The 21,060-nt window shown below is 41.2% G+C and overlaps 1 protein-coding gene and 1 long non-coding RNA gene across 5 annotated transcripts in view; one reads left to right on the forward strand and one right to left on the reverse strand.

Moving 5' to 3' along the window:
• Window positions 1–8,579: 8,579 nt before the first annotated feature.
• ZFAND5 (zinc finger AN1-type containing 5) lies at window positions 8,580–20,731 on the reverse strand. Of its 3 annotated transcripts, none has more exons than XM_080820081.1 (6): window positions 20,574–20,731; window positions 15,179–15,338; window positions 14,659–14,770; window positions 13,919–14,022; window positions 10,940–11,065; window positions 8,580–10,221 (listed from the first exon to the last, which is right to left on the reverse strand). In XM_080820081.1, the coding sequence occupies exons 2-6, from the start codon at window positions 15,327–15,329 to the stop codon at window positions 10,073–10,075; spliced, it is 642 nt and encodes a 213-aa protein (XP_080676207.1). In that variant the 5' UTR covers window positions 15,330–15,338; window positions 20,574–20,731; the 3' UTR covers window positions 8,580–10,072. The 3 variants fall into 3 exon arrangements, with proteins under 3 accessions (XP_080676207.1, XP_080676206.1, XP_080676208.1); XM_080820080.1 differs by lacking the exon at window positions 20,574–20,731 and adding an exon at window positions 19,572–20,324; XM_080820082.1 differs by lacking the exon at window positions 20,574–20,731 and adding an exon at window positions 19,572–19,755 and having other exon boundaries at window positions 15,179–15,335.
• The window catches only part of LOC308353232, a 69,527-nt gene continuing 69,188 nt past the window's right edge, over window positions 20,722–21,060 (forward strand). The window contains exon 1 of one of the 2 annotated variants that reach the window (XR_013967767.1): window positions 20,722–20,992. This is a non-coding gene — a long non-coding RNA (uncharacterized lncRNA). The remainder of the gene's footprint in view (window positions 20,993–21,060) is intronic. The other variant, XR_013967768.1, reaches the window with a different exon arrangement.

Consider the following 21,060-nt stretch of genomic DNA (forward strand, 5'->3'; position numbering starts at 1 on the left):
GAATTTTTTTTTTAACAAATTGGTCCTGGTTTGGCACATAAAGTCAAATCTAGTTCAGTCCCATTCACGGGAGTATGGGAATCGTCTCCGGGTAATTTACAAAAACAGGTTACTCTGAAGTTGAATCATTGGTCACTATGGAGGGGCTGTGGCCAAATTACAAGATGGCCCAGCACATAGCAAATACTCAGGTCAAAAGGCACCAAGAAGAGAAAACTGTAACTCAGCTAATAGGCTACTATCTGAAGGCGGCCATGTCAGCTGTACATAGCTCATCCCCACCTAAGAAGGTCCCCCAAATCATTACATTTCCCATTTCAAGGAGAACTCTATTGCCTTGTGTGTGGTCATTCAGCCTACTCTGCATTTGCCACTATGTGCACCACTTCCCAAAGTCTGCTGCTCTCCATAGCAGGGACCTCATGGATCCTTCTAAACACCTACCAGAGGTCTGCATCTCCCCTGGACCCCCAACTCCACCCATCTGGAGCTGTAACCGATGACCTTCTTGCAACCAGGTAATCTGGCTTAGATAAATATTAATCTGAGGGTCTTCACTGCTAGCATTCGTGATTATAGCCCTTTCCCTTCCACAGGAGGGAGATGAACCATCCTATTTATTCAATAATTACTGAGAGTTCAACATCGATGTCTCCTCTACTTCCATCTAGCTCAGATCTTCCTTCACTTGGCCAGTGTGTGTGTTTGTGTGTGTGGAGGCAGGTGGGAGAGGTGAGGTGAGATGGCAAAGAGTGTGCAAGTATTTTTAAACATCAGCACCAACTCTGTGTTAAATGCTATAATCAGTTCTTTGGATGTTGTTTCATTTAATTGGGACAAGAATCCTGTAAAGTCATCTTGTTAGATCCACTTGAGAAAACAGAGGGACTAAATAACTCGCCTCAAACCACATTGCTAGGAAGAACTGAAGCAAAGACTTGAGCCCACATCTATCCATTCTCAAGGTCCTCCATATTTTCTACTATATTCCTTTTTGAGACACAGTTACTTAAGGATGCCATACTTTTTCATTTAAGGTCACCTCTGTCTCCCTTGGGCCATGGTTCCCTTCCTCTGTTCCTGGGAAGATGTTGAGGCCCACTTCTCTGAATGACTCAGTCCCATCTGTTTGGGGATCAAAAAGCCGTTCCAATAATTCTTCCACATTCCACAGCATAGTTCATGCAGCCCTGGGTCGCATTGGCAGAGATGAAACCAAGACTCGGTGACAACTGCATATTCACATCTATCTTTTCGTTATATGCTTACTTTTAAATAAATGGGTGTCTACTGTTCTGAAAATGCTTTTGAACGAGATTCTGACTTTGTGCCAGAAAACTGACAGTGGGTATACTGTTAGCTATCTGATTTCCTAGTCCTGGATTCTTGCTCACCTTTTCTAGATAATAAAGAGGAAGAAAGATCCTTTATTCCCACCACCTTTCCTTAACCCTCCTCCAGAGCTGGGGAAGTGTGACTACAGATTTAAATAGCTTCTTTTCAAGGCTGGTAAATAAAAAGGTATCAATGCATAAGTAAGTAAAATGGGTAGAGCACCCAGGCAGAGAAGCTGCAGAAAAGTGAGCAAGTGCCATGAATGAATTTGAAAGTGAGGTTGGAATAAGCTCTGAAGCTTAAAGGAACAGTATTTACTGTTTGGGTTTTATTGTCGAGTTCCACTGAATTCCAAAGAACAATGTTAAGTGGTTACTTTTTGGAAGGATTTTCCAGGTGAAATGTCTGAGTTATATATTGAGATACCATTAGATTACAACCAAAATGGCATTGCTCTTATGTTAGCATTCTGCAAATACTCTCGCATGGTATTAGAAGACATGGATACAAAACAATACATAAAAGAGTTCTAACAAGAGACCATGTATACTGGCACTTTAAAATGGGGATAATGCATAGATATAGAAAGCTACATTTACAATAATTCAAATAAGTGAGGCCCTGGACTGCCCAAGTTCACCCATATGCTGTATGGGGCTAGTTTGTGGGAGAGGAGTTGTATATTCTTTTTTTTTTTTTTTTTTAATTTGACACAGAGAAAGAGATCACAAGTAGGCAGGAGGTGGGGGGAAGCAGGCTCCCTGCTGAGCAGAGAGCCCGATGCGGGGCTCGATCCCAGGACCCTGAGATCATGACCTGAGCCGAAGGCAGAGGCTTAACCCACTGAGCCACCCAGGCGCCCCAGGAGGTGTATATTCTGAACAGTGTTTTCCATCTGGTTGACAAAATCTGTCAAAAAATACAGATTCTCTCAGATAGTCTCAGTGGAAATGAAATGAGACTCAAGAATGTGTAAATATATATATTTTTAACTTTCCAGTTGATTTTGGTGGTCCATAGGTTTGGGAATGATTCTGCTAAAAGATTTAGGCCACGTTGCCACTCTTAGGCATGAATTAGGCAAATCTCATCCATTTTTAGTGTCAGGATCAATGCACTGGTAAGGACTGTAAGCATTGGAAGAGGTTCAAAATGGATTCCAAGATATCCCTTCAGGAATAGCATACTGGACTACAAGTTCAGGGAGAAAGTTTGCGTCAGTAATAAAGTGATATTGTACTGAACTGACTTAGAGTAAAATTTCAAGCTCTGTTCTATTTTAGCCTTGGAAATAACACTGTAGACATGGTTTTGTTTCTCTTCACCACACAGAACAGTACCCTGACAATTCAGGCAGTGCTGTGAGAGGACATTTGGACTAAGGGGGTTAAGACAATCATTATGTAAGACAACACACTTGAAACTCACATTTCTTGGCTTGCAAGCATGTTTAGCATGCAAAGCATGATGTCTTAAGACCCTGGTCTGGCTTTGAGAGGGGTATCAGAGAAAAGCAAATTAAAATGGCAAGGCAAGATTATTTTTACAAGGACTGGAGGACTGTATTTGTGACTCACCAATTCATTTCCTCTCTCAGTCGATGGAAACATTGTTGATGCTTCTAACAGTAGGAGAAAAGGTACTGCTTTTCCTTGAAATACTGTCTGAGAGAGGCAGCAGGTGAACCAGGCAGATCTAGTATCTCTAGCTTGTAAACAGCTAGGTCCCTCTTAAAATACTCAAATATCTTCCCAGGAAGGCCATTTAGATCCAGAATCTTGAGTCATGGATCTGTTTGAAAATTCTACCAAGAGACACGGACACCAAGTTTTGCATGCAATTTCAGGAACTTATGGATCCTGGCTTAAGCGTTGTTGGCCTTGCAGAGAGGAACCAGCAGTGGGATTTCGTTTGCGCTCCACCAAATTAATTTTAATTGATTGCAAAATGACTGATGGTTATACTGCACAGATCAGAATCTGGCTGCTTAAACATCTGTGAGCATGGTCTCTGGCAGGGGTTATTAGCTGCATTGGTAATATTAAAACATTTACTCTATTGCTTTCCCACCTTGAAATGAAAAATTTACTCTCTCCTGCAATGGTGGCAAATTTTGTAAGGTGTATTATTCTTGGGAGAAGAGGCTTCAAGTAACTATCTATATCTGGTGATGTCCAACACTAATTCTGACCACACATCCTCCCAAAAATCAAATAAAAGAAATTTACTTTCTCAATTCTAGAATCCACATGGCCACTTAAGCAATTCAGAAGATCATTGTACTAGCTCATGATCTCCTTGAAAACCAGAACCATGTCTGCCTCACTTTTTGGGCTTAGACTCAGCATGCCCTGGCCACGGGGGAAGCTCAGGGTCAAATAGATAAATCTGTTCACTCCTCTCAGTTTTCAGTGGAGGCTAACATAACCTCAATAGATGCAAACCATGAGGAGCCTCTTGTATCAACTTTAATAGGCCTGTTTAATCTGGTTTCTCTTACATGTTATCCATCTAGCTTATTTTAAAAAGCAGCCATTGATCCTTAGCTCTACAAATGCATGCCACTGAACAAGTAACTTCAGTATAAAGTCTGAAATGCTGTAATTCAGTGCTACATTCAATCCAGTTTGGCTTTCTGTGTGAGGGCTGTACATTACCGGGAAGATTCGATCACTGGTTAGCTAGGACAACTGACTAGGGTCCTCAAAGATGCCTTTTTTAGTTCAAAAATTCTTGGTCCCAATTAACCAAGTAAAAAACTGTTACCTTGTTTAAAAGACTCAGTTTCTTTTAATCAAAGACCCAAAGAAACCTGCCTAGCGCTTGAATACTGAAGGGCGATGCCTGAATATAAACACGTATTTTGATACTTATTGATTGCACTTTTTTTTTAAAGACTTTATTTTATTTTATTTGACAGAGAGAGGTCACAAGTAGGCAGAGAGGCAGGCAGAGAGAGAGGGGGAAGCAGGCTCCCCGCCAAGCAGAGAGCCTGATTCGGGGCTCAATCCCAGGACCCTGAGATCATGACCTGAGCTGAAGGTAGAGGCTTAACCCACTGAGCCACCCACGTACTCCGATACTGCACTTTTTCTAACAAGAGTCATTATTTATGAAATCTCTGAAGTCTCGTTTTTGTAACCTGCAATTATCTAGCCCCTGAAAAAACTGGGTTATGCTGGTCCAGATATTCAAACCAATCTAATTTTCATGCCGACCAAATAGATAAACTGCAGAATAGCTGAAAATGAAACTTGTTTAAGCATATGTAATTTTAGCAGACATTTAAATATAACACAGATGGTAAAGGCTAATGGATGGGGTGGCAGATTAACTATTTGTATTTAAGTATTATAATATTTATAGCAGAATCACTTTTACAATGGCAATTATTAGTGCAAGACATTAGAGACCAAGTATTTTAATATGTGGGTGATACTGCTAAGCACATGGGGTACGTCTAGAGGAGGGGTACCTTAAGAAACAGCACCCAAGTAAGGAAATACTTTTCTCCTAATAGTGGATGTGGAACCGTAACACTAGGGCTAGTCTTCTGCAAAGAAATGCTTTTTTCTTTTTCTTTTCTTTTTTTTTTTTTTTTTTATTATCAGTCCTTGCATTTCTATAAAAGAGCAGATGTAGTGCCACACAACAGAAAATCTAAATCATATTTATTTGCATGGTATTCTAATTTGCATGCTTGAACACATTTTTAGTGACAGGGAGGAGAGAGGGCAGACACATATTACGTAGCAAGGATCAACTACCATTTGTTAATTTGCCATGGATTATACAAAGGGTCAATCTGAGAAATTTACACAAACACTAGTGTTTGAATTGAGCTCATCTGGGTTAGTTTATATTTTTTTCTAGCTGACTCTTGAGTTCTAACGCTATTTAGTGAACAGATCTACTCAACTAAAGTTTAAGAATGTGTTAGGTTTCCTGTTAACTTTTGAGTAAACTAATCCATTACCCTAATTCCTGAACAGCCAAGGTTACATTATCAATCATTTCAGATATATGCAACCTGAGGTTCTGTGATCATTTAAGTCAAAACCATCAGGAAAAAAATTTATTCACGACAGATTAACCAACCGGAAAGCAACCTCTAAATTCTATCATCTGCTGTTAATTTAAATATAACATGAGGTCTGACTTTGTAAAGTCTGTATCTAAGCTAATAAAGTAGTACTTTGTTGCGGACAAAATGGAGTCCTACAGTTATGTCACAAAATGGTCTAACTTTCACTTCTAGGGTAAGAACAGAAATGTGCTCTGCGGGGAAACACACTAACAGTGCTCTTCGGTTTTGTATGAATTTAAAGTTTGTATATGGAAATAGCTATGGGTATCAAGTGGCAATTTTGTAATATTGTTCATGTATGTTTGTTTTAAAGAAGACTACAGACACAAGAAACTGTCTTGTCAAATGTCAAGTTACTTTCCATACCAGCTGCTTCCCCCACAGACACCCTTCTATGAGTTTAAGACTACACAATCTTACTGTTAACAACCAGCAACTACACCCATCAGTATCTCCAAAATTATAAGCTAATATTAATGGACAAAAATCACTGTAAGAACTTTGCAAACAATTAAGCAAACAGGAGTTAAATTAAGTCTCTGCGCACAGTATTTACATGATGTGGAAGAGATAAAACAGCCTTTCCAAGTTTTGACAGTTACCTAAAATGTACATGTGTCTTTGAAGTGGCCAGTATGGGACAAGATGTGCAAGGCTTTGCAGTATTGATAAATCAGGTTCTGAACTATGTTACTAACTCCAAAAAATACAATTGTAACACTGTATTTTCACAATGCTTAACATGTTGCCATTACATTACTTAGTAGACCTCTACCCATTTTTAGTTACTTGCAAAGAATTTCAATTCAATTGACTTTCCAAGTTTTGGAAGTCATTATTCTAGGGCATTAAAACTAGTAATAGCTCAAGAAAATGAGAAGACAAGTTACAGACTGGGAGAAAATATTTGCAGAAGACATGTCTGATAAAGGACTGTTGTTCAAAACAGAGAAAGAACTCTTAAAATGTAACAGTAAAACTCATTAAAAATTGGCCAAAGACCTCAAGGAAGATACACAGATGTCAAAAAGCATACAGAAAGATGATCCACATCATACGTCGTCAGAGAAATACAAATTAAAATGAGATACTACTGCACTTGTTAGAACACGGACCAACACCAAGTATCGGTGAAGATGTGAAGCAGTGGGATCATTCACACTGCTGGTAGGAATGCAAAATGGTGCACCGCTTTGGAATTACAGAACTAAATATTCGTACCACACAACCCAGCAATCACACTTGGTATTTACCCGGAAGAGTTGAAAATTTATGTTCACACAAAACTTGCACACTGTAAAGCAGATTTATTCATAATTGCCAAAACTTAGAAGCAACCAAGATATCCTTCAGTAGATGAATGGATAAACTGTGGCATTTCCAGGCAACATGTTATTACTCAGCCCTAAAAAGAAATGAGCCACCAAACCATGAAAGGCATGGAGGGGACTTACGCATGTATTCCTAAGAAGTGAGAGAAGCCAATCTGAAAGGTTACATACTGCATGATTCCAACCATAGGACATTCTGGAAAAGGCAAAATTAAGAGTAAAGATCAGTAGTTGCCAGGGCTTAGGGTGAGGCTGAGGAATAGGCAGATTTTTAGGGCAGTGAAAATACTCCGTATACTATAGTGATGGATACAGTTGACCATACATTTGTCCAGGCTCATAAAGTGTGCAACGCCCAGGGTGAACTGTCAACTACTAATCATGTGTTAACGTAGGTTCAACAGTTTTAACAAATATAACACGCTGGTGACAAATGCCAGCAGAGGTGGCTATGCACAGGTTGGGGGCAGGGGAGACGGTATCTGGGGTTATGTCTGTACTTTCAATTTTTCTGTCCATCTAAAAGCCACTATAAAAAGATAGCCTTTAAAGTTTAATAGGGCATACTTACTTTGTGCCAGCCACTGTTACCATCCTTATTCACAGATCCTGATTCCAGATCCGTTATCTTAACCATTATGACATACTACTCAAAAAAGTTCTTTCCTTCACAAATTCTGCAAATTTTGCAGAAGTCCACCTTAGTTCAAACTGGAAACTCTAGTTTTACAGAAAAGGCCCACTGAATAGATTGGATGAAAGGACTAGCCTAAGGTCATAGTTAATTCTTACTATGATCTGTCCCAGCAAAACATTTTGGAGTGGGAGTGTGCAGACATGTATATTCTTCAAATGTTTAAGATCTCAATGTACATTCCAGTCAATGTCCACTCCGTCTTGCCCAAAGAACACTCGGGTCTGAATCAAGTCTAGGTGGCATTGAATCTTCCCAGCTGCCTTACACTTTCTCCGCCATCAGTTGATGCTCCTGACAAATTAACCTCAAGTCCAAATCTGTTCTAAATATTGCTTAAAAAAATTATGGAAACATTACCACCATCTCATGCTGCACAAAGTTACAGTCCAATGAAGGACCCATCATCTTACTAAGTCTTCTTTATCCCCCAGGTACCACCTTGATTCGGATTTAAAATATATCAAGCAAATGTTGACAAGAGTGAAGCACTGAGGGGAAATAAATGTTAAACTTTGAAAAAAAAATTACTGGCCTTCTTAATACTGTAATTTTCACCTCAATTGTGGTTCTTCAGTATGTTCTTATTTCTGGGTATTATCTCATGGATTTCCCCCACTTGAAGCAAAAGTACCAGCACCTAATGGACTGGTGCAGATGATCACAAACCAGGGTATTTCCATTTCAAAGTCCATCACTTGAAAGTCATGTTTCATGGGCCCATCTCTATATTGAAACCAAACCCAAAACACAACTATGCCTGTTTTTGTACACAAACTGTCATGTCTAAAGTGTCACCTGTAAAGCAAAAGAATGGAAAAGGGAGATAGGCAATGGTAACTAAAATACCATTCCTTTCTCCTAAGTTCTAAGATGGTTGTGATCCTAGAAAGTGCCTATTCATTTCTTCAAAAATAAACTGCCCACCACGTACCATACTTGATGTTTCACAAAATTCAATGTATGGTTCTCACTTGAACATATCCTATTCAGGGACAGCAATTCAAAAAATTCACAATATAGCCATGCAAAGTCTACAAATGCAACTACAAAGGCTGAAACAATTTCTGACTATTCCCCTTTATGACTTCTAACTATGGCTTAAAAACCCAATGGACAAGTGGAAGCTTCCCTCTGTACATGGCTTTTATTATTTACATAATACAATATAGCATCAATGCTGAATAGCATGATTATGTGCAATACATAAATATGAACTATCTGTACACATCTGCAGATCTAACTCAGAACTAAGGTACATAAAATTGAAAGCAAAACCGAATGCTTTAATTAAAGTAAAAACTAGGACCGAACACTGCAATAAATCAGAAGTAGTGCCTCGTGTACATACTTAACTATTTACAGATGAAAACAGGCATTACCACAATACTAATCTAACTATACTCATTTATATATAAAAAACACAAGTTTCATACATCACAAAAACCTTCCATTATAACACAGAAGTGATATTACCAGACAAGCATCAGTGAAGTATACTGCCTCTTCTAGTTGTTATTGTACAATGCTGTAGATAATGCAGCCCATGCAATACACCCAAGAACACTAGAGTCCTACACCCAAGTACAATTAATATGATAAAGCGGCCCTCTGCACGTGGTGCTGGATACCACTAAGAAGTCTACTGCAGCCGTGTTGGTTAGGGTTCTCCATGCAGAAGGGTACAATTACATTAAGAACTGAAGTCTTTAAAAAAGCTTTAAACATTCTTTCTTGAACCAAAACATTCAACAAAAGATGCACATGAAAAATTAACTTTTCAGATACCTTTGCAACTTAAAATTCAGATGCATGTTATTCAATAGAGCTGCTGTATGTAAAAACCAAATGTAGTTTTAATTTCTTCTTGTAAACAAATTAATCCCAGTGCAGTTCTGTGCTACACATTTTTAGCAATGAGAGTAATGCAGACATCTTCTGGTGCAGGCTAGCACAATAAGCTTCAAAGATCACTCAAGACCCTGTGGGCCTGATGGCTTTACTCATGATAACCAGTTGCGATGTTTACCTTTCACAGAATGTCTTATTTGACAGCTTTTAGAAGACAAATTAACCAGGTCTACATATGGCACCAAATACTGGTTTCATGGAAAAGGTCTGATCCTCTTTATAGTTTTCCTCCTGCTTCCAAAGAACATGTTGTGGAAATTAACAGGGTGAAGTTTAACTATGGTAGAAGTAGACTGCCAGTCCTTTTCTGGTGTACCATTTTTTAAAAAAATACAGGCACATAACACTAGCCAAAGATTATACCTTGATTACATTCCCAAAAGGCAGATATGCTGCAAACATGCAGAGATTTCATGTATTACGTTTGGCACATGGGAACTAAATTTTGTCCCTATCTGTGTATTTTCAATTTGCTGTGCAGATTTCCATCCAATTTTATTCAGGGGAGGGCATATACATTTTGTAGGGCTGTATCTATCCATTTCTGCCTGTAACAAACACCCAAACATCCTAAAATTTCAATTATAAGACAGACAAGTGTAAAGTAAAACTCTGGAGAACATCAAAGGAAAATGGCCATGCATCTGCTCTTTAATGTTTTCCTACGATATATTAAAATAAAAACAAAGTTTCAGTCTCTTCACAAGTAGTAATTTATATTCTCTGGATTTTTTCAGCCACAACAACTGGATTCTCTTTTCTGATTTTTGCTGCAGCTTCTGCTTTGTAATCATAAGGACAGTTGTGCTTGTCAGAATAACGGTGAAGTCCACAAAACAAATTTCCACATCGGCAGTCAAACCCTGTACACACAAGAGGAAGTAGAGTCACTTGGGAATTCGCAGTAATTAAAAGGAAAGGGGAAAAAAAGCCTCAGTCACTACAGAAAAGGAACCAGATTTTCATGGTTCTCTGCAATATTAAAGAGCCTGCCACTTTAGATTGTGAAAGAGCTTTCAGCCTCTTTTGACATAGTAAGAAATTCAAATAACTACCCTTCCATAAACTCCCATAGATACCACAGAGTAGAAATCACACAGGCTCTGGAGCCAGACTGACCTGGATGCAAATCCTCCTCCTACCACATATAAACTGGGTAAGGCATCCTCAAGAGAAAAACAGGGAAAGAGAACCATGGGGTTCTGAGATTTAAAGGGAACAGTTAAGTATTTTAACATTTTCTGGCTGGCTCAAAGATGATGCTTATTGTTTAGTTCAGCTACCTTCCCCCCAGGAGAACAAAGGAAGAATCAAAAAGGATGAATTTGTATCAGTCCAATAAAGCAAAATAATTCAGAAGGCCTCAAGCTAGTAACAGGTTTTAGAGAATTAGAGACACAAAATGGAAATCAAACACAACTTCTCCCCACTTTCCTGCCCCCTTTCTAGTCCACTCTGGAAACTTTCAGTTCCTGAAAGTCAGGCATTTTGTTATAGGTGTTAAGACCAACCAGTCTCTTAGGGAGCTCCCTGTTAAATCCTAGCAATAAAATACGCATTGTCTTCTATGTTCTGTAGTACCTGTAAGGCCAACTTTCTTTCTGCACATAAAACATCTGTTCTTCTTTGGTTTGGGCAACTCAGGAGCTTTTTCTTCACCTTGAGAAGTACTGGGCTGAGAAACTGATGGACTGGGCTGAGTGACAACTGAAAAACAAGGGTGAAAAATGAGGTATCCGTCAAGAGTTCACACTCACAATTATTTAAGTCAAAAAAAAAAAAAAGAGACAGCAAGATTTTTAGTGAAAACATTTACTAAGCCTTTCTTTAAAAATGTGCTCTATACAGAATCTTCTACTTTAATATCAGAACTTCTTTCCAATCTGAGAATTTCTTGCCAATCAACACATACTCACTCCTCTAAATGTTGTAAAATGATTACTACACTCAAATTCCTTTTAAGTCACTCTTAACAGCTAGTACTAGGGAACAATCCTAAGTTTTAAAGATCTGGGAGATGTTGGTCAAATGCCTAGTTTTTCCATACTGCACTTGCCTAAGGGCAAATTTCCTAATTAGGGCAGTTCACATTCATTATTACTGAGTAAATAAGGTTGCCAACTCCTAAGGTACTTGACTATAATAAAGTCAGTTTTATACTGATACAAAAGACAGACTATATAGATAAATCCAGCAAATTGCAACAAATAAAACCTAAATCATTAAACCTTAATTAACTTCAGATCCCAACATTTTACAATAATCATTTTGCCATTGTAATAAATGCTTTATATGGTAGAAGATCTGAACAGTTCTTAAAAAACTTTTCGAAAGATCAACAAAGTCTTTAGGACTGTTAAGTACTTGTGAAATTTTGACCATTAAGGAGTCCACAGGCAAAACAAGAATTTAAAAACAATAAAATTTTTTTTTTATTTACTTATTTGACAGACAGATCACAAGTAGGCAGAGAGGCAGGCAGAGAGAGAGGAGGAAGCAGGCTCCCCACTGAGCAGAGAGCCCGATGTGGGGCTCGATCCCAGGATGCTGGGATCATGACCCGAGCCGAAGGCAGAGGCTCAAACCACTGAGCCACCCAGGCGCCCCCAAAACAAGAATTTTTAAAGCACAGCTTTTATTTACTTTGTAATACTTATCTAAACCCGGTGTGGAACTTAGACAATGAGATAGACATTCTACTTTTTTTTTTTTTAAAGATTTTATTTGTTTATTAGTCAGAGAGAGAGAGCGAGCAAGCACAGGCAGAGTGGCAGGCAGAGGCAGAGGGCGAAGCAGGCTCCCCACCAAGCAAGAAGCCCGATGTGGGACTCGATCCCAGGTTGCTGGGATCATGACCTGAGCCAAAGGCAGCTGCCTAACCAACTGAGCCACCCAAGCGTCCCTACATTCTACTTTTAAAAAGTCTGTTTCTCCACCTAAAAGGGCTTTAAATTTTAATTCATACAGGACATAAATAAAACTTGTCAATATGAAGATAAAATTACAGTTCACCACATTACCACTAGTTATTTAAAACAAAATACCAAATTTAATTCTACTTTTATAAAATTCAACTATACCAGAAGCAATGAATTTTAGTATTAATCCAAACCCAAAGAATAGCAAAGTAATGTATGCAATGCTAAAATTACTGCTTAAACAAAAGACCAGCACTAATGGTATAAGCATAAATCCAAACTCTAGAGCAAGCTGATAGGTTTCAGGGCAGCTCACTCTAAAATTCTCCCCAAATGTATAACTCATTTGCATTAGTAACATACTCAGTTAGACTAATAGCTTAATATTAGACTAAAAGAATAATATTCTACCTACTATTTATCCTAATAATCTTCTAAGACAACCTTAATATAGTTTTCCCTGATGGTATGATGGTAAAGAATCTATGGGACTAGTTGGGGGTGGGTGGGTGACAGCCGTGGCTACATCAGAAAACTGAAGAGTGATTCCTGGGACAAGTTAACAAGGGGGAAATGATTCAGTAAAGGCAAGGAAGAACAAACTACAGAATGCTTACTAAGAATAATAGCAGAGACTAGCTACAAATATAAACCGTGAGTACTGTTCCAAGGTCAAAGTAATTTTGTGTTAAACCCAAACCGAAGAAAAGCCTCACAAACACACTAATGTGGTCAGCTTTTTCAGAAGGATTGAACTCATTTCAAAATATTAAATATGGATTCACCTGAACTTAAGAATTTTTACCTTAACTTTACAGATTTAACACTGCTATAATTCACATAAGCTTTGTGATGGGATGTTAGCAAAAGCCAGCCTCCAAAGCAGATTACAAATCCACAAATACTATTCCCTCACAATAAAATTTCATAATGTGCTCAGTCCACGCTGTGTACAGGAAAAAAAGAGCCGTGTGCCCTGAAGAGCACAGAGCTGCCTATTCCAGGGCCCAATACAGGTAAGTCAGAGCGAGCCAATCTCTGGCAGCACCAGTGCACTTCCCACTGTGCCACAGAAGCAGAGATGCGAAGCCACTCAATGAAACAAAATGCTCTTCCATAATGAGTTTTCAACTCCTACAAAATCTGACAGGGATCCTACTCTTCTTCAATTTCAAAGTTTCTTAGTGTTCAACATGTTCTTTGTCCTCAGTACTTTCTACAATATTGACAATATCAAGACTGATACTGCTTTTGATATAAAATTTTCTTCATGGCTTTGAAATTTAATCTATATAATTACCCGCTTATGAATAATACTTTCTTCAGTGATTTAAAGATCTTTAAAATATATTGGTAAACTACCTTTTAAGTTCATTACATTCTTAACAGCTCCAGTCCCCAGATTATAAATTTTGCTGATCTGTGGAGTGGGGTTAGGGAAGGGGCATGGGCAGAGAAGAAAGAAGAATAAAGAATGACCTGTTACACTTGAGGGACTTTCAAGATACTGGTTCTTGCTTGGCCTGTATTTTACAGCTTTCTCTCCAATTTAATCCTTCAACGGGAAGGAAATAATGCCCCCACCAACACTTCCTCATACTACTAAATCCAGAATGGAACTAGTATTAAACAAAAAGCATACCTGGCTCTGACACCTCTGTTTTCGGGGTAGTTATTTTGTCCTCTCTCGAAATGCTCATTTCTGTCATTTGCTGAGTTACAGGCAAGGCAGCCACAGGCACATTTCTATTTGAGTTCAAGCAAACATTTTTAAAGATGTTAAGGGTACTTCTTTGCAAGATAAGTTGTCAGTTCAACTTTAAATTATGTATTATTTCCAACATGATCAATGGAGCTAAATACTCTAAAAATTTTAAAGAGTGTTGATGCCCAGCACACATGGTTGAGAATAAAGAAAACAATTTGATAAATGGCTCATCGATTCAAGATTGCACACTTGGATGGGTTACAATGTTCTACTATAGCCAACTGGGAACTTTTAGCTATGCCTGTAATTTAAGGGCAAAAGGGGCGGCTTTGTCGGAATGTCACATGTAGCATTCGAATAGAGTCTGCAGAGCTGTACTCTCTACAATCTCTAAACCTCAATTACAAGAAAATAAAAGCACAGCATTCTCAACACAGAATCCTGAAAGAGTATCACAGAGTGTGTTACAATATACATCTTTATTCAATGACCTATAAGATCATGTATTAAAAGGATCCCGGAATCCCAGACTGTGCAACACAAGCAAAGCCAAGGGCATCTGATAAATTAACATCCTTATACAAGAACACTCATAATTAGCACAGTATGGATAGCAGAGATATCTTTAGTTCCTCCCTGCATTATTATAAAAAGCCTGAAATGGTCAATCTTACCTTGATTTTTCAGATGTGCTGCCAGCAGCACCTTCACAGTTGTTTAAACTAGTGTCTGCTCTCTGTACAGATGCAGAATCTGAGGTAGGACTGTTGGAACCACTAGCTGTTCCTATTTTAAAAAAGGATTTGTAAGAAAGAGCAAGACTACAAACACTCAGTATCAAGACTATTAATAAGTAACAAATACTTGCATTTAATTAGATTAGTGATTTAAGCACTTTCACTGCGCTGCAGAATCCTATAATTAAGTGAGTATCCAAACAAAAGCATATATGAAAAAGTCACATCCAGTGAACCTAAGTATGAAACAAAAAAGCTAGAAGATGCTTGCAGACAGATAGTCATTCATTCCTGATGCAGTCGTGGCAAGTACTTGGGCTGTTGCTTTAATTTCAAGCTTTTCTCAGGTCTTCTCCCCTTGGGCTCTCAGCACTGATTCTCAGTCTTAGGCCCCAATTCTTGGTTCTATATTTTCTGTCCACCAGTTCTTCAAATGGGTTTTTCCTTGGAAACTTACCCATTGGGCTCATTCTGCCACTATTCTGCTGCCTCTGAAGATGTTCTTTGTAGCAAACGGAACACATTCCATTTGTCCTAGGATTCCCATAAAAGCCACATCCTGTACTACACAGCATGGGCCCTGGAGTCTGGTTAGTCTCCTGAGCCATATTTTTCTGCTATAAACAAAACAAAAACAAAATTTTATTCATTAGCATGTTACCAAAGTAAAATCACTAAATTAGCATGATAGCCACCAGTGCACCTTTGTTACTTCTAAACACCAAGCGTTATTTCTAACAAAGGCCCAAATTATGTTAATCATTAAAGAGCAGTCCAAGAAAATTATGACTGTTTTGTTTTTAAAGAACAATGGGCATTAAATAAACTGTCTTTTAACATGATAAAACAGGAACTATAAGGACTTCACATTCTTTAGAACAAAATTTTTTTTTAGCATTAAAACATTAAAATGTATTACTTCACCTATCACCATGATCTTTGTTTCAATTTCTGAAAAGTACTCTGCCAGATCTTGGAATTACATTTAGACCAATCTGGGCAATTGGCATTCTTAAAGTCACTTTCTGCTTTCCTGTACTACAGACAGACCATATCAAATGATGTTTTTTGCTAAAAATATATAAAATGGAACTTTCAAATGAAAAAAATCTACAAAGATCATAAGTATCAACTCTTGATAGCTACTGGTGATTCTTTAAACTGGTCACATAGTGGATGCAGCTCTAAAGCATTCTTAAAATACCTTATAACATACTTGGGCCTCAGCATAATTCAACAATTCTGCTATAGGGCAGAACAACTGTACTTTAAAAAATGTTGCAACACCTTTACAGAACACTGGAAAGACAGCTGGTAGGTCACCTAGCCTTTCCTGTTACCTCAGCACCAACAAGCAAAGCTCTTTAAGAATTTAGAGGTCAGCCACTTATGAAATTCCTTTTAACTTCTGCATTTGAGGTGTGAAATCTGGGTCTGAACACTTTAAAGTCAGTGCCCAGAAACCTGCAAATGCACAAATTATCAGCTACAGATTTCTCCAGCCAAAGGCTCTATTAGAACTTTTCACAAGTGCTTGTCTTCCTCACATCAGGAAATGAAACCTTTGAAAGCTGTTTCAATATGGCAAAATAAAGCAATGTGAACACACAACCCTTGGTAATTAATATTCATTGATTGCTAGGTTACCAAAAAGAACTTTGTACAGCAAGCTACCTTGCTTTTCCAGAAGTTTTAGCACAAATATAGTAACGCCATGCTAAATTTAGTAGATTTTCCCAAGTGAAAACACACAATGAAAAATTTAAACTGTGGAGAAGTTTCCATATCACCTTAAAATATCTATGTACAAAAAGTGTATTTTAGAGCATTTTATCAAAGGGAGATTGTGTAACTTGTGGTCACTGTCATTTAAATATGCCTTAATGCTGACAATGGAGGATACTTATGATTTGTTAAGCTAAAAACATTTCAAATAAGTGCACGAAAATACTTCAAGCTGGAGCTTGTCATCTCCTAGAATTTCATATGGCTTTGCCCAACTATCACACACACTAGAATACATTCTTTAGTAAGTTACTAAAAGTAAGTTTTAACAAGTATTTAACACTTTTTACCAAGACTATAAAAAAGGATTGGAGGACTAATCAATAGTGACCTGGCCAGAATCCTGCCAATATTTCCCCAAGGGCTAAATGATAGTAATCTTTCCTTTTGTTAGCAAAAAGAAATATTTCAAGGCAATCAAGCTTATATGGAGGGTGATGGAGAACCACAACTTACTTCAAACAATAGTACTAATTTAGTAGACATGGTCTCTTTAAATAGTAAGTGGAATTTAGCTGACTCATTTTGGAGCACGGTAGTGTAAACATTTCAACATCACTTATGAAGTTTATTAATAAATATTTTTAGCTTGGTTTAAAAATTTTTAATATGTGCAAAAATGCTTCAAATAATAAATTATGTATTCATTTGCATGCCCCCCCATGTGTGGTTATCTGCCCTATGCAAAAAGTTCATTTCTGGAAGCCAGTTTAATTATGCTAGCTCAGTTTCTATACTAACTTCCAGGGTCACCTGACAGTGGCTTTTTAATAGCAAACTGGTCTAAATTTGAGTCAACCCACGTTAACATTAGCGAATCCAATTCTTAAAAATCTTTTCCTTTATATTAAAAAGGGGGGGGGGAATCTCATCAATGATTTTACCCACTTCGACTTGCAAAGTGTCCCACCTTTTCTTCTTCTGAAAACTACTTTGAATTCACTATAAATAGCTTGCAACTGAAACCCAAGAGACACCAGGACATTAGTCTTCCACACAGCTTCCCATCTTGTATATTTCCCCCCCCTAGAAAGCCAGCTTTTAAACGCCATCACATGTGCAAAGCTTGCCTTAATATTTCTCAGAAGCTTAGATCACATGGGCGGGCGCTTCAGCCTGTCACAAGGCTGCAATGTGACAGGCTGAGCTGGATGGAGGCTCTCACATAAAGCCTAGTCAACAGGGGCCTCTGAAATCAGCTTCTATTTATATCTTAGAGCCTGCCAACTCCTACACAACCCCAAGAACTAAGGATGCTGCGTTCATATATCTAATATAATGAGGAAACAAGACAAAAAGATGCGAGTAAGGCCTCTGCAATGTTTTTTCTTAACATAGGGAGGGCTAGCAAACAATCTCAATTTCAACTAAGATGCATCATTAATCACTCATGAAGCCAAAATGGTCAGGCTTGTTTATAAAAACCAAGCACAGTAGAGAGAGCACCGAGGCAGAAAGAATCCTCGTGTTTAAATCCTTCTGCTCAGCAGCAATTTGAGGGAGGGACGTTTGCCATTAAGTGCTGTTTCCCTCCTGCTTGGCACCATTTTAGAAAAATACAGTATCATTACTATTTAGTAACTTTAAAGTTTTGTTGTTAGAAACTTGTGCATTCCTGGGCCAGCTCTATCAGGTAGAGAGGAAATGTTTATTTTTATATTTTGTATAGCTTCTGAAATGTGTATTTTTACAGTTTGTGGCTTCCTCTAACTTGTAAAGAAAACTAAAACCTGGACATGTAACAGAAAAACTCACCAGCCTCAAATATGAATTAAAAAAAAAAGGCTTTTACACCTTCCTTATTTAGTTTTAGGTGCACATGTTAGAGGATGTTAAGAATGCCTACTCACCTGGACTTGAGATCTGAGTTCTAGTCTCTAATTTACTTCTGACTAAATCAGTGACCTTGGGCAAGTCCTTACTTTCCAGATCTCCCTTCTCTGTTTGCCAAGAGGAGACTACTCTGATTTTTAAAGTCTCCTTTCTAGGCTTAAACCGGGCCTGAGACAAAAAATAGGGGAAAACTACAATAAATTCTTTACTGGGAAACAGTAGGAAACAAAACAAAAAACATGTAAGATAAAAACTGCAATATTTTCATCCATTAAGTTCTGAAATCCTACTTTAAAAAGCTAAAGAATAAAATGAAATTTGTTTTAGTATTTTTTTTAAGTCTGTAAATTACCTGAATGCCAGGTTTAAAAACCAGGAGTTCTGTGACCTATATACACTACTTTACCCTAACGTCCTTAGACCAGATTCTTAGGAGGCATCAATAAACACAGGCCTTTCCTCAAAACACAGCTCCACGGAGAGCGTGGAAGCAAGAATTTCGTTCACCAGCCTAAATGCACGAAACAAAGGGGAAGGTGCTCCATTTCCTTCATGAAAGGGATCTTGGGCGAATAACGCGGCGACGCTGGCAAAACTAATACACGACGAGAGAAGAGCCCCCCTCACCCACGTTCCAGCGGATTTCCGAACAAGTCCGGGTCCCACTGGTTCCCCCCCCCCACCCTCCCCCCCCATGCCCCTACGCCGAGGCCTTGCTCAGGAGAGCCCAGCAGGGCCTTCTCCAAAAACCACTGAGTCATGCAGAACAGCAGCTCCGCAGGCCAAGCCGGCCCCGCGCCGACCCCCGGCCTTGACCGGCTCCCCCTCCGAGGCGGCAGCTAACTGGAGAAGGGGGGGGGGGGCGTGCGGCGAGCAGGGGTTGGGGGCGCGGCCGCCAAGGCGGCCCCTTTGTCTCTCCAGGTTCGGCTGCCCAAGCCGGGCGCCGCGCCGAAGGCTGCCGGGACGGACCCGAGGGAGGCCCGGAGCCCACACGCCAGGCATTGTTCTCCCGACCGTGCGAGTGCAGGAGAGCCGGGGGCGCGGGGTGCCGGACCTTGGGCCACGACGACAGGATGACGCCTCCGTCTTTGTGCTTCCTGAGCAGGCGGGCGGGCTCCCCTCCCCCGGAGGCCACCGCTCGGGCTCCGCCAGAGGCCCGCGGCGGCCCGGCCCCCCCCCCCCCGTCCGGGCACGAGCCGCCGGGCGCCCTCCCCCAGCTCCGCACCACTCACCCTGCGGGGGCAGGAGTGCAGGAGCCGGGCTCGCGCGCGACGCCGACGCGGTGGGGCCGGGCCCAGGCCTCCGGGAGGGGCGAGCCGGGCGCCCTGGAGCGGCCGCCGCGGGCCGGGAGCGGGTCGGTGGCGGAGGTGGCGCTGCCGCCGCCGCGGGGTCCTCCTTTGTTCCTGCAGTAGCACCGAGCGTGGCCGGGACACGCCGGAGCTCGGGAAGTGGGAGGAGGGAAGCGAGGGAGGGCAGAGGAGGAGGCGGAGGGAGGACCGGAGGCCGCGGCGGCTAACGCTGCTAGCGGCACTCGCCCGTCGTCACCTCACGCCTCCAGCGGCGGCGGGTTAGGCCGACTCCGAGGGCGACCGGGACGCGCGCAAGGAAGGCCTGGGCGCCGCGAGGGCCCGCCGGTGGTGTTCTCCGTCGCCTCAGCTACGGCCGCGAAAGTTGCGTGGCTCCCGGGAGCGAGCGAGCTAGCGAGCGAGCCCCAAGTCCAGGCGCACACAGGTCCGCGCTCCGGCCGACTGACGCTCTCTATCCGCCCGGCACTCGGGCAGTGAGGGAAAGAGGGAGGGGGGCGGGGTCTGTGCGTCAGCGAAAACCCCGACGGCGGCGACGAGGAGCGCGGTGACGTCGCGAGCCCGGCGCCCCGCCCCCGGGCCCAGTTCCCGGGTCCGGGAGGCGGGGTCGAGCTCGGCCCGGCTGCTGTCGCGCGGAGCCGAGTCACTGGCCCGCCTGTCGGCACCAGGGTGGAGCTGGAAGGAGCGAGTCCTGTGGAGACTGCGTTTCTATTTTTAACCCGATTGTCCGCCCTCAGCCTTCCTCCTTCCGATTTTCTCGCTCAAGCCCGCTTCTCGCCATCTGAGTTCTCACGCTTTGTCTCGAGCTCTTGGCAGACATTTCCCTTTCCTCCTTATTCCTCTAACCGCCGCCCTCCTCCGCCCCCCAACCACCCCCCCCGGGGGTTAGTAAGGGGGATTCGCCTAGAGAAAAAGAAAATAACTACTCGCCTGCTTGAGAAGCCTCCCCTGCCCCGTTTCCGTGAACCCCCTTTCCGTTCTAAAGTCCAGTCAGAGAGCATCGCCCGGACGCCGCCGAGAAGCAGCGGGGCAGGCGGCGCTCGCTCGCTCGCTCACCCGCCCGCCCGCCCGCCCGCTCGCCCAAGGTCAGGGGTGGTTGTGCAGAGTCAGGAAACTTGGGCCGATTGGCTGCCAGTCCCGGCCCCGGCGGCTCCGGCGTCGCTGTTCGGAACAAACTGTTTTGGCCAGCCTGTAAAATCCCTGGAAATCGACTATTCCAGCAAAGCGTCCTGAACTAGGAAAGCACCAAATGTTCTGCTCAAGACATGGAGTTGCGGGACAAACAAGCTAGACCTGAGGCCAAGACCAGAAAGAGGACACGTTGCAGGAGGAAGTTCATCAGAAGGGAGGTATGAGGCAATTGAGAAGTGAGGCCCAGGGCCTGACCAGTTAGCAACTGGCGGCGAGTGAACCCAAA

Source organism: Martes martes (assembly GCF_963455335.1).
Source record: "Martes martes genome assembly, chromosome: 12".
NCBI classification, from domain to species: Eukaryota; Metazoa; Chordata; class Mammalia; order Carnivora; family Mustelidae; genus Martes; species Martes martes.